Consider the following 15299-nt stretch of genomic DNA (forward strand, 5'->3'; position numbering starts at 1 on the left):
TTGCTGTAAGGATGAAGATGAGTAAGAAAGTGCTAGCATACCTAAAGGTAATTTTATTTTTGTGCTATTTGCCTAGCAATGTCTGAGAACAATAGACCAGAGGTGTCAAACTCATTTGTTATGAGGGCTGGATCTGACATAAATGAGACCTTGTTGGGCCAGGCCATATGGCCCTATATGGCCAGGGTCCTGCATACCTTAGGGACCGCCTTTCCCTGCACACGCCCAGTGAGCACTTTGGTCCGGGTCTCAAAACCTGTTGACAGTTCCCAGCATCAGAGAAGCGAAGCTCAAAACCATGAGAGCCAGGACCTTTTCCATTGCTGCCCCTAGCTGATGGAAAGAGTTGCCAGAGGAGGTTAGGGTCCTGCGAGAGCTCTTACAGTTCCGCAGGCCTGCAAAACTGCACTCTTCCACCAGGCATTTACATGAATGGTAACATCTGCAGCAATGGGACTGGCCCATAAGAACACCACCAATAGCCTACTTCACTATGCTATGGCAATCCTGAGACTTCTGAGTATAGCTAACCACCAGAATTTAAATCGCTGCCTGAAATTATGATAGTAGCACATTCAAATGTTTAAAATTGTTTTTATGTTTTTATTGTCGTTTATTGTATTGGTCACACTGATGTGTTTGTGTTGACCCTTGGTTTGTTAGCCGCCCTGAGCCTGCCTTTGGTGGGGAGGACGGGATATATATATATATATATATATATATATATATATATATATATGAATGTAATGTAATGCCAGGTAGCAGAGATATAAACTTTATAAAGCACACAGACAAACACAATTAAAGATATTAAAAAACTTAAAACATGCTCAAAACATCAGCACTTATTGGTTTTAAAGGTGCTTTCTTTGTATCTCTCCTGTGCGATCCAGGGAACAGGGCAAAGAAAGCTCTGGCTCTTTCCTTCCTCCCTCAGGGGACCAAGAGGGAGAGGAGCCTCAAGCAATAGAAGGGAGAAAGGCTTGGCTCAGTAGTTCTGTTGTGCAATTGAGAGAGCCTAGCAAAGCAAACTATCCCTCCCCCCCCTCATTCCCAAGGGAGGAGCCTCAGGCAATGGAGAAAATAGAAGTTTTCCTCTGTAGCTCCTGTGTGATTGAGCAAGCTTGGAAAAACAAGTGCTACAGAGGAAAGCAAGAGAGAGGGAGAAGGAAGCAGATGACAGCCAGTTGCCTGTTTCGGCCCCCTGGCTGCATATTTGACACCCCTACTATAGACATTTTAATTAATGGCCTTTTCACACACTCAACTTACTCCTAATTTTCTTAGGAGTTGATCCACAAACACTGGAACAGTTTGAGCATGGTTCTTCTGCATGTCTGTCCTCCCTCTGCATTTTTAGAGTCAATTTATTTATCTTCGACATGTGAGGAAGAAAATAATCAGAATTTTCAAGGGAGGGTGCTGTTGTCATTGGTGGGATCATTGGTGGCTTCACAGCACCCTCCCTTTTATTTCTTGTGCGTGCTTCTATTGATATCATAGCTGCATTTTTTTTAAAAAGGCATTGAAATACTGATATATCAATATACTGCTGTAATAATAGGTCAAGCAGTTTTCTGAATTCCCAGCTTTCATTTTTTTAAAAGTCTCTATGCCCTTCCTTTTTGGAGATATGCCTATTTTGTTATATCTCCATGAGGGAAGGAGCTAGACACATTTTTTAAAAAATGAAACCTAAGAAGTTGGAGAACCACTTGAGCTATCATTACAGCAGTATATTGACATATTGATATTTTATTGCCTATTTTAAAGAAATAAAAAAAACCCAGGGCAGATGGGGAGAGGGTATAGTTTGATAAGAACAGTCTAATAATCAAAATGTGGATTGGAGGTGGGTGGGATTGGGTGGAACCAAGCAAACTGACAGAAACATTACACATGAGGAGAAAGGCTATTTAAAATTGGTTTCCAGAAAAAGATCAAAGTGGCCTCAAAAGAAATGGGGTGGGGGAAACATAGTGAAATGTAAAGGCACAAAAATGTATATGGAAATCAGGATACAAACGTAAGCAGCATGGGGCCAAAACTGATGAAAAATACCCATGCAGAAAAGCCCTTAAACAGTGCAGAACTTCCAACCAACATCGACAAACCTACCTAATTTCTGCAATGTGATTTTTGTCAAGTGCATCAAGAGCAGCCAGAGCTTTCTCTAGAGATGGCAACACAGCATTGAGCTCCTCTGTTACTTGCTGTACAAATTAAAAATAAGATGAAGAAAAGCTAGAGTTTGATGCTTTCTTTTAACAATGCATAACATTATGAATACCACTTTCTGAAACCTAGCCTAACATTAGAACAAAGTTGGAGTTCAGTGGCACCCTTAAGACCAACAAAGTTTTATTCAAGGTATGAGCTTTTGCACACACACACACTTCCTCAGATACACTGAGTTATCAATCCATACATATAGCTAGAGGATGAAAAGCAAAGTAGCATACAACATAATGAAGATGGGAGAGCATATACTGATATTAAAGATGTCTCATCTACACCACTTGCAGGCAGCTGCAACATGCATCCTGGTTTGGTGTGGAACCAGAAATCATTTTGGTTTCCTTGGCCCACATCAGCAATTTTATATGAGAACACTGTTGATATTATGAGTCTTCCTTTACACAGAATGACAGGTGCAACGTGCCAGCAGGAGATCTAACTGACAGGTCAGGTCACAATGGCCTTGTCAGCGAGCCGGTTCTGGCTGGTTAAGGACAAGTGGAAAGTACCTGCTGGTGTCAGCAAGATTATGGACTGCCTGGATTGGCTGGTGTAAATATATAAGGACTGTATTGCCAGTGCACAGTCCTCTCACTGTAGAGATAGATGCTGGCAGAGCACTTTGTCGCTGAGATTGATGTTTGTCACTGCACTAGAAAAAGATGAAGAAGATATTGGATTTATATCCCGCCCTCCACTCCGAAGAGTCTCAGAGCGGCTCACAATCTCCTTTACCTTCCTCCCCCACAACAGACACCCTGTGAGGTGGGTGGGGCTGGAGAGGACTCTCACAGCAGCTGCCCTTTCAAGGACAACCTCTGCCAGAGCTATGGCGGACCCAAGGCCATGCCAGCAGGTGCAAGTGGAGGAGTGGGGAATCAAACCCGGTTCTCCCAGATAAGAGTCTGCACACTTAACCACTACACCAACTACTTTGTATATAGCTTGTAAATACACTGTTTTAATACTAGGTGCAGGTGTCTGGCTCACTTCCTTACCGGAGCTCACTGTTGTATATATCTCACTTCTCACTCTGCACACACCTGCACCGACAGGGTTATGGGCTCAGGGCGGTTCCGCTGCGCGGAGGAGTGTCGAGAGTGTTGAGCTGACCAAGCATTGTGAAGGAGCCGGTGGCGAGGAACGCCGTGGAGGATGAAGATTTCCAGCTATCTTTGTCTGAGAGCGAGGGGGAGGACGGCAGCCAGCTGTCTGGAGGAGTCGGTGAGATGGCTCAGCAACAGCTTGCCGTGGCCGTGGAGAAACTCACATCAGCTTACTACGCGGTGTGGAGCCTAAGAATGGAACACTACCTGAAGCGTGAGGGTCAGTGGCTATACGTGAGTAACCCCCCTGCTGTGTTATCTCCAGCCGAGACTGTGTTGGCCGAGAAAGCACTAGCTAATATTGTGCTGGCTGCGGGAGATGACCAGTTAATCTATGTGCGTGGCAAGGACACTGCCAAGGCTGCCTGGGATGCACTCAGTGGTGTGTACATTAGAACCACTGCAGGCTCCCTAATGGCCTTGACAAGAAGAATGTTCCGCACGCTGATGCCGGCTGGAGGGTGTGTAAGGCAGCACATTAAAAACCTAACAGACTGCTTTGTTGAACTTGAGACCCGGGGCAAAACGATTGCTGACAATGATAGAGTGTATATCCTATTATCATCTTTGCCGCCGGAGCTCTCGCCGCTCATTACCTCCCTGGAGACGGTTGACGTGGCTACTCTGACCATGGAGTATGTGTGAGCGCACCTTTATGACTTCCAGGAGCGAATTGCAGCTGTGACCCATCCGGGAGTATCGGCTGGAGAGCGTGAGTCTGTGGGAGCATCTGGGAAGGCGTCCAGGCAGGAGCCGGCTTGTGCTGCTGGCAAGCAACCAAAGCCTGAATTGGAGCCAAAGGCGTTGTCAGTAGGGCGTTGTTTTGGATGTGGCTCTGCATCGCACCTCTTACGTGTTTGCCCTGAGAAAGGGAAGTGTCGTGGACGGGGGCAGTGGAGACAGAGGACCACCAGCAGCCGTGAGGAGGAAGCCCAGCTGGTCACTTCATCAAGAGCAAGTGCCGGGTCACTGTGGATTTTAGACTTCGGTGCTACAAGCCATCTCTGTTGTGAGAAGAGTCTGCTGAGAGATGTTGACAATTGTAATCTCTCCCACGTGCAATTAGCCGACGGATCGTCTGCGGCTGTAAATTGTGTTGGGAGTGTTCATTTTCCTGTGTTGAAATGCACGTTCCAAAATGTACTGTGTGTGCCCTCTCTAAGATCTAACTTGTTAAGCGTCAGTACTTTAATTGATGACGGCTTTGAAGTGGTGTTTAAGAAAGAGTGCTGTAAGATTCTTGGAGGTGGGGGGAAGATGCTGGCTACTGGCACCAGGGATGGAAATGTGTATGTGATTAGGAGTGATTGTGCCCATGCAGCACAGGTTTCCAATGTGCCAGTGCATGATAAATGTATCCACCTATTTCACCGGAGGCTTTGGCACTGTGGGATTCATGCATTAAAGAAAACCCTACAAATGATGCCAGGTATCAAGGTAAAGCCCTGTAAGTGTTTCTTAGACTGTCAAGTCTGTAAAAAGACCAAGAGTAAAGCTTGTGCTGTGGCAAAGAAAAGTACCAGGGAGACCAAACAGGCTCTAGAGCTGATACATCTAGATGTCCTTGGCCCTTTTCCCAAAAGTCTCTCTGGGAAACGGTACTGCCTGGTGGCAACCGATGACCATTCAAGGTATTCATGGGTGTTTGCTATGGAGCACAAGTCAGAGGTGTATAAATGCTTCACAAAATGGGCTAAGGGTGTTGAAAGGGAGCTGGACTTGAATATAAAGGCCATTCAATGTGACCATGGGGGAGAGTTTACCTCTAATGAATTCAAACATTGGTTGGAGAGCAAAGGCATTGCTCAGAGGCTGCCAAATCCAACCACCCCCAGGAAAATGGGTTATCAGAACGGCACGGAGCCATTCTACAACAATTTATGTACTCAATGCTGGAGGATGCCAGTTTACCCTTTGCATATTGGGCAGAAGCCATGGGCTCTGCAGTGTACATTTATAACAGAGTTTGGACCAGGGCTGTAAGTGATATACCTTACAGAAGGTTATATGGAGAGCTGTTGGAACATCAGAACCATGCTTGACACAGTAGACAGTGTCACCCTGAACGACACTCTGCTCTAGTTGCCGACGAACTTCTCAGGTTGAATATTGACATAGCAGCTCCCAGTGAGGTCCGTTTCCCTGAGGAAGGTAGTCTTCAAGAACATGGTGCTGGCTATACCCTCTACTGGTCGGGTAAGTCAAAGGCTGAAAGCCGCCTTTCTGGCATTGGCTTCATGGTCAGGAACTCCATTGCCTCCAAACTCGAAAACCTGCCAACAGGTCACTCAGATCGCATCATGTCCATGCGCCTCCCACTTCAAAACAAGCAGCATGCAACACTCTTCAGTGTGTATGCCCCAACCCTTCAAGCAGATCCTGCAGAAAAAAACAAGTTTTATGCTGATCTACGCAACTTCGTACGGAAGACCCCTACAGAGGACAAGGTGATCATCCTTGGCGACTTCAATGCCAGAGTAGGTAAAGACTCGGAAGCCTGGAAAGGAGTACTTGGCAAACATGGCATTGGCAACTGCAATGATAACGGGCGCCTCCTGCTAGAATTCTGCACGGAGCACCAGCTCACCATCACCAACACTATCTTTCAGCAGAAGAAGACAACCTGGATGCACCCACGGTCCAAGCACTGGCACCTTATTGACTACATTCTGGTGCGCCAGAGAGACCTTCGAGATGTCTTACACACCCGAGTAATGCCCAGTGCGGAATGTCATACGGATCATCGTCTTGTACGCTGCAATCTCCGTCTTCACTTTAAACCCACACCCAGGAGAGGAGGTATCCCTCGGAGGAAGCTTCAGGTTGGCAGCCTTCAGTAAGTCGAAGTTAAAGCTGCCTTCCAGGCAAAACTCCAGTCAAGAATTGAGGACCCCAGTTGCCCCACAGATCCTTCTCCAGAAGCACTCTGGGAACACCTAAATACTACCATCCTGTCGATCTCTGAAGAAGTCCTCGGGTTCTCCACAAGGAAGAACAAGGACTGGTTCGACGAGAACAATCAAGAGATCCAAGAATTACTAGCGAAAAAGAGATCTGCCTACCAAGCACATCTTGCTCAGCCCGCCTGTCCCGGGAAAAAAGCGATCTTTCGCGCTGCATGTAGCAACCTCCAGCGCAGACTTCGAGATATTCAGAACGAGTGGTGGACCAAGCTTGCAGAGAGAACCCAGCTGTGTGCAGACACTGGTGATTTAAGAGGGTTCTACGAAGCCCTGAAGGCAGTATATGGCCCATCGTATCAGGCTCAGAGTCCCTTGCGTAATGCAGATGGCCAAGTGCTCCTCACAGACAAGGCATCCATACTGAACCGGTGGTCGGAGTATTTTCAGGTTCTCTTCAGTGCCAACCGCATAGTTCAAGATTCAGCAATCCACCTCACCCCACTTCAACCAGTGAAAACAGAGTTGGATGAGCTCCCCACCCTAGAAGAGACTGTTAAAGCCATCAAGCAACTGAAAAGTGGCAAGGCAGCGGGAGTTGATGGAATCCCACCAGAGATCTGGAAGCATGGGGGCACAGTATTACATAGCACACTTCACAAAGTACTTGTCACCTGCTGGGAACAAGGCAAACTACCACAGGACTTTTGCGATGCAATCATCATCACTCTACACAAGAACAAAGGGGAAAAGTCAGACTGCTCCAACTACCGGGGGATAACCCTGCTCTCCATCGCAGGCAAAATCCTTGCCAGAATACTCCTGAACAGACTGGTGCCCGCCATTGCAGAAGAACTCCTCCCAGAGAGCCAGTGCGGCTTCAGAGCTAACAGGAGCACCACCGACATGGTATTTGTTCTCAGGCAGCTCCAAGAGAAATGCAGGGAAAGAACAAGGGTCTATATGTGACTTTTGTCGACCTTACCAAAGCTTTCGATACCGTTAGCAGGAAAGGCCTGTGGCAAATCTTGGAACGTTTAGGATGTCCCCCAAGGTTCCTCAGTATGGTCATCCAGCTACATGAAGACCAGCGAGGCCAAGTAAGACACTGCAACGACCTCTCGGAGCCCTTCCCAATAGGCACAGGTGTAAAGCAAGGCTGCGTTCTCGCGCCAACTCTCTTTACGATCTTCTTTAGCATGATGCTTCAAAGAGCCGCAGTAGATCTAGATGATGACGATGGTGTCTACATCCGCTATCGCACTGATGGCAGCCTGTTCAACCTGAGGCGACTAAAGGCTCACTCCAAGACAATGGAAAAACTCATCCGAGAGCTACTGTTTGCTGATGATGCTGCACTCGTCTCCCACTCGGTATCAGCTCTGCAGCATATGACGTCCTGCTTTGCAGAGGCTGCCAAGCTATTCGGCCTAGAAGTTAGTCTGAAGAAGACAGAAGTTCTCCACCAGCCTGCACCCCAGGAAGATTATCACCCTCCCTGCATCACTGTGGGTGAATCAGTACTGAAGACAGTCCAGCAGTTCAGCTACCTGGGGTGCATCATCTCCTCAGATGCCAAGTTCACCAAGGAGATTGACAACAGGCTGGCAAAGGCAAACCGTGCATTTGGCCGACTGCACAAAAGAGTGTGGAGCAACAAGCATCTGAAAAAAGGCACAAAGATCAATGTTTACAAAGTGGTTGTGATGACAACCCTCATCTACAGCTCCGAATCGTGGGTTTTATACCGTCATCACCTGCGACTCCTTGAGCGCTTTCATCAGCGCTGCCTTCGCACCATCCTCAACATCCAATGGAGTGACTTTGTGACCAACACTGAAGTCCTCAAGAGGGCAGAGGTTACAAGCATCGAGGCACTGCTGTTGAAGACGCAGCTGCGCTGGGCAGGGCATATTTCTAGGATGGAAAACCACTGCCTTCCCAAGATTGCTCTGTATGGCGAACTTTCCACCGGCCATCGAAATAGAGGGGCACCAAAGAAGAGGTGCAAGGACTCCTTGAAGAAATCCCTTGGCACCTGTCGCATCAACCATCACCAGTGGTCTGACCTAGCCTCAGATCGCAAAGCATGGAGGCACACCATCCACCAGGCTATCTCTTCCTTTGAGAACGCACGCATCGCTGGTCTTGAGGACAAAAGGAGGCTGAGGAAGAATCGCACTGCTACAGCACCAACCCCAATTCAGACTTTTCCCTGCAGCCACTGTAGCCGGATCTGCCTGTCCCGCATTGGTCTTGTCAGCCACCAGTGAGCCTGCAGCAGACGTGGACTACTGCACCCTTCTTAAATCTTCGTTCGCGAAGTCAAGCAGAGAGAGAGAGAGAGAGAGATGGAGAGCTGCCTGAGTTAAAATTTTTTAAAGTGTTCGGCACCCAGGCATGGGTTAACGTTCCCTTAAAGAATAGGAGGAAGGGAGGTGACCGGGCAGTGCGCCTAACCTTTCTGGGATACGAGCCAGGAACCAAGTCTTATCGCTTTTGCGATAAGAAAGCCAAGCTGACTTTCAGTTGTTCAGTTAGCTTTAATGAGCAGCACAGCTAGTCATAGTTACATGGTGCTAAAAGTGAAACTGTTTTGCTGCCATGTACTGATAACAGTGCTGGAACAGAGCCAGGGGAGATAAAGCAGGAGCCAAGATCTCCCGGGCAGGAGGTGGAAGAGCCTGGACCTCCAGGTCAGGAGGTAGTGTTGCCAACTCAGGAGGTGGTATTGCCACAGTCTCCAGCCCAGGAAGTGGCAAGCAATAAGCCTGGAGAAAGTGAGCCCAATGCTGATGAGCCTAGTACTAGTATAGGGCCACGGGTATCTTCCAGAGCTACAAAAGGTATCCCTCCTGTAAGATACAGAGTTCCTAATGTCCCGGCTTACTGGGCCATGGCAGATGACCCCCAGCTGAAAGGGTGGAGCCAGTACCGCGCACACTGGGCTTCACCTAAAAAATTCCTCTGTGCAGGCCTGAAGGGCATATCCACAGGAGATTGAGGAAGAATCGCACTGCTACAGGAGATTGAGGAAGAATCGCACTGCTACAGCACCAACCCTAAATCAGACTTTTCCCTGCAGCCACTGTGGCCGGACCTGCCTGTCCCGCATTGGTCTTGTCAGCCACCAGCGAGCCTGCAGCAGACGTGGACTATTGCACCCTTCTTAAATCTTCGTTCGCGAAGCCAAGCCGAGAGAATGTAACACTGGTTACTGTGCCTGAGCCTGCAGGGTTTAAAGAAATGTTGAAGAAGAAAGCTGAAGCATGGAAGGCTTGGTGTGCAGAGTGCAAGGAACGACAAAAGGAGGCTGAGGCCAAATGCCAGAAGGAAATGGAAGACCAGGACTATGATGTTGATGAGTACCTGGGTTGAAAGATGCAAATAATAAAGTGCAAAAAGTATGCTTGTAATACTGCTGACCAGTGAACAATGTAAAGGCATGTGAGTGAACACTGCAAACATTGTAGAAGTTGTAAAGTTGCAAAATGTTTGTATATACTGTGTACGTCAGACTAGGAGGTGTGTTGATATTATGAGTCTTCCTTTACACAGAATGACAGGTGCAACATGCCAGCAGGAGATGTAACTGACAGGTCAGGTCACAGTGGCCTTGTCAGCGAGCCGGTTCTGGCTAGTTAAGGACAAGTGGAAAGTACCTGCTGGTGTCAGCAAGATTATGGACTGCCTGGATTGGCTGGTGTAAATATATAAGGACTGCATTGCCAGTGCACAGTCCTCTCACTGTAGAGATAGATGCTGGCGGAGCACTTTGTCGCTGAGATTGATGTTTGTCACTGCACTAGTAACTACTTTGTATATAGCTTGTAAATACACTGTTTTAATACTAGGTGCAGGTGTCTGGCTCACTTCCTTACCGGAGCTCACTGTTGTATATATCTCACTTCTCACTCTGCACACACCCGCACCGACAAACACTGTGACTCATCTGCTATCCTGTGGAAGCATCTACATCTGATCAGTTATTTTGCTAATGAGGGGCAAGTATCCAGCATATAAGTAAAATGGAAAAATAGTAGAAATATATTGTACCTTAGCATATTCTTCCACAATGAGTGTTTCTGCAGCCATGAGTTCTTCATCCTGTTTAACAAGAGTTCGAACTTGCGCTACAACTAATGAATCTCTGTGAAGCTTTTCCACAAGTTCTTCTATTTCCTGATAGGGGATTTTTTAAAAGCAAAATATTATTTCAGCATCTCTCTAGTACAATAATCAGTTTATTTTAGAAACAGAAATTATATCTTTCAAACTAACCAGAAAGTCTTTCACTTTAAAAGATAGCAAAGAAAGCACACACAATAAGAATATACCTTGCTGAATAAGACCAAAAGGCTATCTATTCCAGTGCTTCTCTGCAACAAAGAAAAGGTAAAAGTCTCTACAAAGCTTATAAGGACAGTGTGATGAGGACAACCATTCTCCATGGTTTGTCCTTTCACCTGTGCAGTTGCTACACAAGGGCCGAGGTCAGACGCACATAAACTGACGAGATGGGCATGGATGAAAGCCAGATGCATGTCGGATTTTATGCGGTTGTCCAAACATTAGCATCTGGCAATGGTCGTTGGCTCGTTCGTGTCCCGAACTGCCACGACTGAGACAAGGACTTTTTTGATAGTACATTAAATCCGGAATAAGAATGCTTCCAACGACTCTCACACGTACTTTCTATGTTTGAACGCTCCATTGTAGCCGACTCGTCGCAAGCGCACATCCGCAAGCGCACATCCACATTCTTCCCTGCAAGAGCCCACTCCAAATGATATCATTGCACCAGCAATTGTTGACTCAGCCTTCCAACCTTCCGAGGTCGGTAAAATATGTACCCAGCTTGCTGGTGAGAAAAGTGTAATGACTGGGGAAGGCAATGGCAAACCACCCCGTAAAAGGTCTGCCATGAAAACTTTGTGAAAGCAGCATCATGCCAGAGTTGAAAACGACTGGTGCTTGCACAGGGGACCTTTCCTAAATGGGGGGGGGGGGGAGGCAGATCGCCCACCTTTGCTGTCTCCCTGCCAGGCAGGGAGATGGCAAAGGCGGTTCCCGGGCTTCCCACCCCCCCCCCCTTTAAACATCGAGGTGGGTGTTTAAATGTGAGGAAAAGTCAGATGGGCCACCTTTGCCTTCTCCCCACCAGTCAGAGAGACAGCAAAGAGAGTTCCTGTGCTCCCCCCCATTTAAACACCCTGGTGGGGTGTTCATTTTTTGTGACAGTCTACGTTGTTTGATGCCCATTCCGGCTTTTACCCTGTCCCGTTTAAATGGGGGGGGGGAGGAAGATGACCCACCTTTGCCGTTTCCCCGCCAGGCAGAGAGACAGCAAAGAGAACTCCTGGGCTTCCCCTCCCTGGCCGGGTGTTTAAATTGGGGGGAGGGGGGTGTCAGATTGCCCACCTTTTCTGGCACTTTTTTTTAAAGAAGCCAAGCACAATATCCCACGGTACTGCGCTTGCGCGAGTGTGGAATGCCATCTCAAAAAATGAGGTCCGGTTGAGACCTCTGATCAACCAATGACGGGACCAATGCTGCTTAGAACCTAAGGATGGAGGGATGTCTGATCAGGAAATTCGTTGTTAAAAAGCTGCAGGGTATAATAGCGACGGGTTAGGGATGGATTTAATGGTGAGTGTGACCACAGCCAAGAACAGGTTTGCACAGTTTCCTGTTGCCAGTGTGACTGCCAATGCAGCACAGGTTTCCTTCCAGTTTCTCTGCCTCAGTCCCCCAGTAGGGGCCATCCTACTTCCCTGGGTTGATTTCATTTTTTAAAGTAACAATTTTGTAGTGTTAACAATATACGGTGACAACAATATATGTAATAGGTTCTTTCTTTCCCCCCAAAAAAGTAAATCTCTAACCCTTTCTGTTGCAGAGATATGTCTTTTCCCTTACAGCTCCATAATGATAGGGTTTGAAAGACTTTTAAAACCTGAAAGCTGGGATTTCAGAGAACTTTTTAACATCTATTATTACAACAGTATATCAATACAACAATATGAAATAGCCAATTTAAACCACGTCTCCCCTTCAGTAGAGTGGGGAGGAAATGCCACTTCCCTTAAGCACTGAACCCTGAGAAGACAACTCATGCAGAAAAGGCCCAGGTAATTAAAAATTTACATTGCCTTTGAACAAAGTTACATCTTCCACAATTTTGTTTAACCCCTTTAAAAAGATACTGGGTTTTTTGGCCACATCTTCCTTTATATCTTGTGGCAATACATTTCTTGAGCGAGTTGTATGAAATTCGTCCTAAATTACTAATCGATGCCCTATTCAGCTAAGTTGTATCACTCGAAAGATGCAGATATTTAGGTATTCACAATGTAGTTATTTATGAATCGGCATTATACTTGCTATTTCCACTCCTTTCCTAATAACTCCTAACACTGAATTTCTGCTTTTAATAGCTATAGTGTATTAACTTGGATCCCACATATGGAGAGCCAGTTTGGTGTAGTGGTTAAGTGTGCGGACTCTTATCTGGGAGAACCGGGTTTGATTCCCCACTCCTCCACTTGCACCTGCTGGAATGGCCTTGGGTCAGCCAGAGCTCTGGCAGAGGTTGTCCTTGAAAGGGCAGCTGCTGTGAGAGCTCTCTCCAGCTCCACCCACCTCACAGGGTGTCTGTTGTGGGGGAGGAAGGGAAAGGAGATTGTGAGCTGCTCTGAGACTCTTCAGAGTGGAGGGCGGGATATAAATCCAATATCTTCTTCTTCATCCCACATAGGATTTTCATGGGTGAACTTCCATTGAAAAACTCCAGCTATCCCATCCCACAAGAACGTGGCTTCTCCACCCGCGGAGCTGACTGGCACCTAAGGGTGGAGATCTCTGCCCAGTAACTGCCCACTGTATCTGGCCATGTGGGGCCCTGTGGAGGGCGGCTTGTTTGTGCATGGCAATGCCAGCCCACTGACCGCCTTGCAATTCTGGACAATGACCAAGTAGGTGCTTGGGGTATTGGGGTTGGACTATATCCATTTGGGGATGCACTCCTTCAAGATTGGGGCTGCCTCCACTGCTGCAATAATGGGTTACTCCATGCCAGATATCTGGCAGCTGGGGTGGTGGAAGTTGTGGAGCTTTATGTCCACCCGCTGCAGTTGTGATGTGGGGGACTGGTTATTACCTGTTGTTTCTTTGAAGGCATGTCCCACTGCCAGGAGTATGGTCTTTTGTGTGGCTCATCAGGCCCAGAGGTGCCATGTCAGTACCCAACTGAGACTCAGCAAAGTGGCCACGGTGGGATTGGTGGGATGCTAGGGCCTCTGATGGCCAAAGCTCCTCCTGCTGTTGTTTGAGGGGAGGATGGTCCTCCACCTCACGTACTACTTATCCACCAGGCAACAATAATTTGGGCCTTGTAAAAGGAAAAGTGTTCATAGTGCAAGCCAAAGCTGGCTTGGATCTCATCAGACACCAGTGGCCTGGTGTGATGCTGGTGTGGTCTGCCATCCTGCTACAAAGGGCATGGCATGGGATTGTAATATTAAAAAGCTAAAAACAATATGGTGCTACAATCTCTGTTTATCCTGGCGGCGTAATATTCAGTCTGGTCACATCTTGAAGGCTTCTTGGAAGAGGGCAGTTTTGCAGGCCCTGCGGAACTGGTTGAGGTCCCGCAGGGCCTGCACCTCCTCCGGGAGCTGATTCCACCATTGGGGCGCTTTTATGGAGAAGGCCAGCTCTCTAGTTGTTTTAAGTTTGGCCTCCTTAGGCCCAGGGATCTCCAGAAGATTTTGTGAACTGGAACGCAGTGCCCTCTGGGGAACATATGGAGAGAGGCGGTCCCTGAGGTAGGCAGGTCCTTGGCCATATAGGGCTTTATAGGTAATAACCAGCACCTTGTAACGAACCCGGTACACAATTGGCAGCCAGTGCAGTTCCCGCAGCCCAGGCCACACGTGTTCCCACCGAGGTAGTCCCAGTAGCAGCCTGGCTGCTGCGTTCTACACTAGCTGTAGTTTCCTCGTTCGGTACAAGGGCAGCCCCATGTAGAGGGCATTACAGTAGTCTAATCTCGAGGTGACCGTTGCATGGAGATGGTGTGCACCTGTCTGAGAAGGGCAGTGATATCTTTTTGAAGGACTAGCAGTAAGAGCTTTGGGCTGCCTTGGGTTGCCTGGTGGGTGCAGGTCCTAAATAGAGGCTTGGCCCTGGTGGTAGCAGATTGGGAAAGAGATAAAGTGGATATGGTGAGCACCAGAGAACATCTACCTTGACTTGGGGAAAAGGGGTCCATCAGGATCTGCTTGTGAGCTTCATGGCCCAGGGTGGGGAATGGGGGATGCCTTCAGAACTGCTCTGGCAGGGCTTTGCCCTTCTGTTGGCTTCATGACCTGGGAAGGCTGGGCCCTTACAGGTTGGTTTCTAGTCGCATTGCCCACTGGGGGCAAGCCAGGTGGCATGGCTCACATCCAGGGCAATGATTGTAAATCAGGGGTGACCAAACTGTGGCTCAAGAGTCACATATAGCTCTTTCGCACATATTGTGGGGCTCTCGAATCTCCCACCACTCCATTGGCCAGCTTGGAAGAAGAAGAAGAATTGCAGATTTATACCCCGCCCTTCTCTCTGAATCAGAGACTCAGAGCGGCTATATCTTCTCCCCACACACCCTGTGAAGTTGGTGGGGCTGAGAGGACTCTCACAGCAGCTGCCCTTTCAAGGACAACCTCTGCCAGAGCTATGGCTAACCCAAGGCCACTCCAGCAGGTGCAAGTGGAGGAGTGGGGAATCAAACCCGGTTCTCCCAGATAAGAGTCCACACATTTAACCACTACACCAAACTGGCTCAGAAGGCATTTGTCTCCTTAAAGCCAAGCCAGCTGATGTGGGGGGCTTGGAGAATGCATTTAAAATTAAAGTTGCTTTCTTTCTACCTTTCCCTCCCCATCTTCTCCCCACCCCCCCTGGTGTTCAAGTCTTGTGGCTTTCAAACATCTGATCTTTATTCTGTGTGGCTCTTATGTTAAGCAAGTTTGGCCACCCCTGTTGTCAATAATCAATAAAGTGGACCTTAGTA

At 47.8% G+C, this 15299-nt stretch overlaps 1 protein-coding gene across 1 annotated transcript in view; it reads right to left on the minus strand.

Annotated features, from left to right (window-relative positions):
* Positions 1-13424, minus strand: part of LOC132576335 (dynein axonemal heavy chain 14-like) — a 75938-nt gene extending 62514 nt beyond the window's left edge. Inside the window, exons 1-3 of the mRNA XM_060245435.1 lie at positions 13404-13424; positions 10301-10426; positions 2119-2213 (exon numbers count right to left, since the gene is read on the minus strand). Of these exons, the coding sequence (XP_060101418.1) occupies positions 2119-2213; positions 10301-10426; positions 13404-13424 (242 nt within the window). The remainder of the gene's footprint in view (positions 1-2118; positions 2214-10300; positions 10427-13403) is intronic.
* Positions 13425-15299: the final 1875 nt, after the last annotated feature.

The sequence above is a fragment of the Heteronotia binoei genome, chromosome 1 (genome assembly GCF_032191835.1).
Source record: "Heteronotia binoei isolate CCM8104 ecotype False Entrance Well chromosome 1, APGP_CSIRO_Hbin_v1, whole genome shotgun sequence".
NCBI classification, from domain to species: Eukaryota; Metazoa; Chordata; class Lepidosauria; order Squamata; family Gekkonidae; genus Heteronotia; species Heteronotia binoei.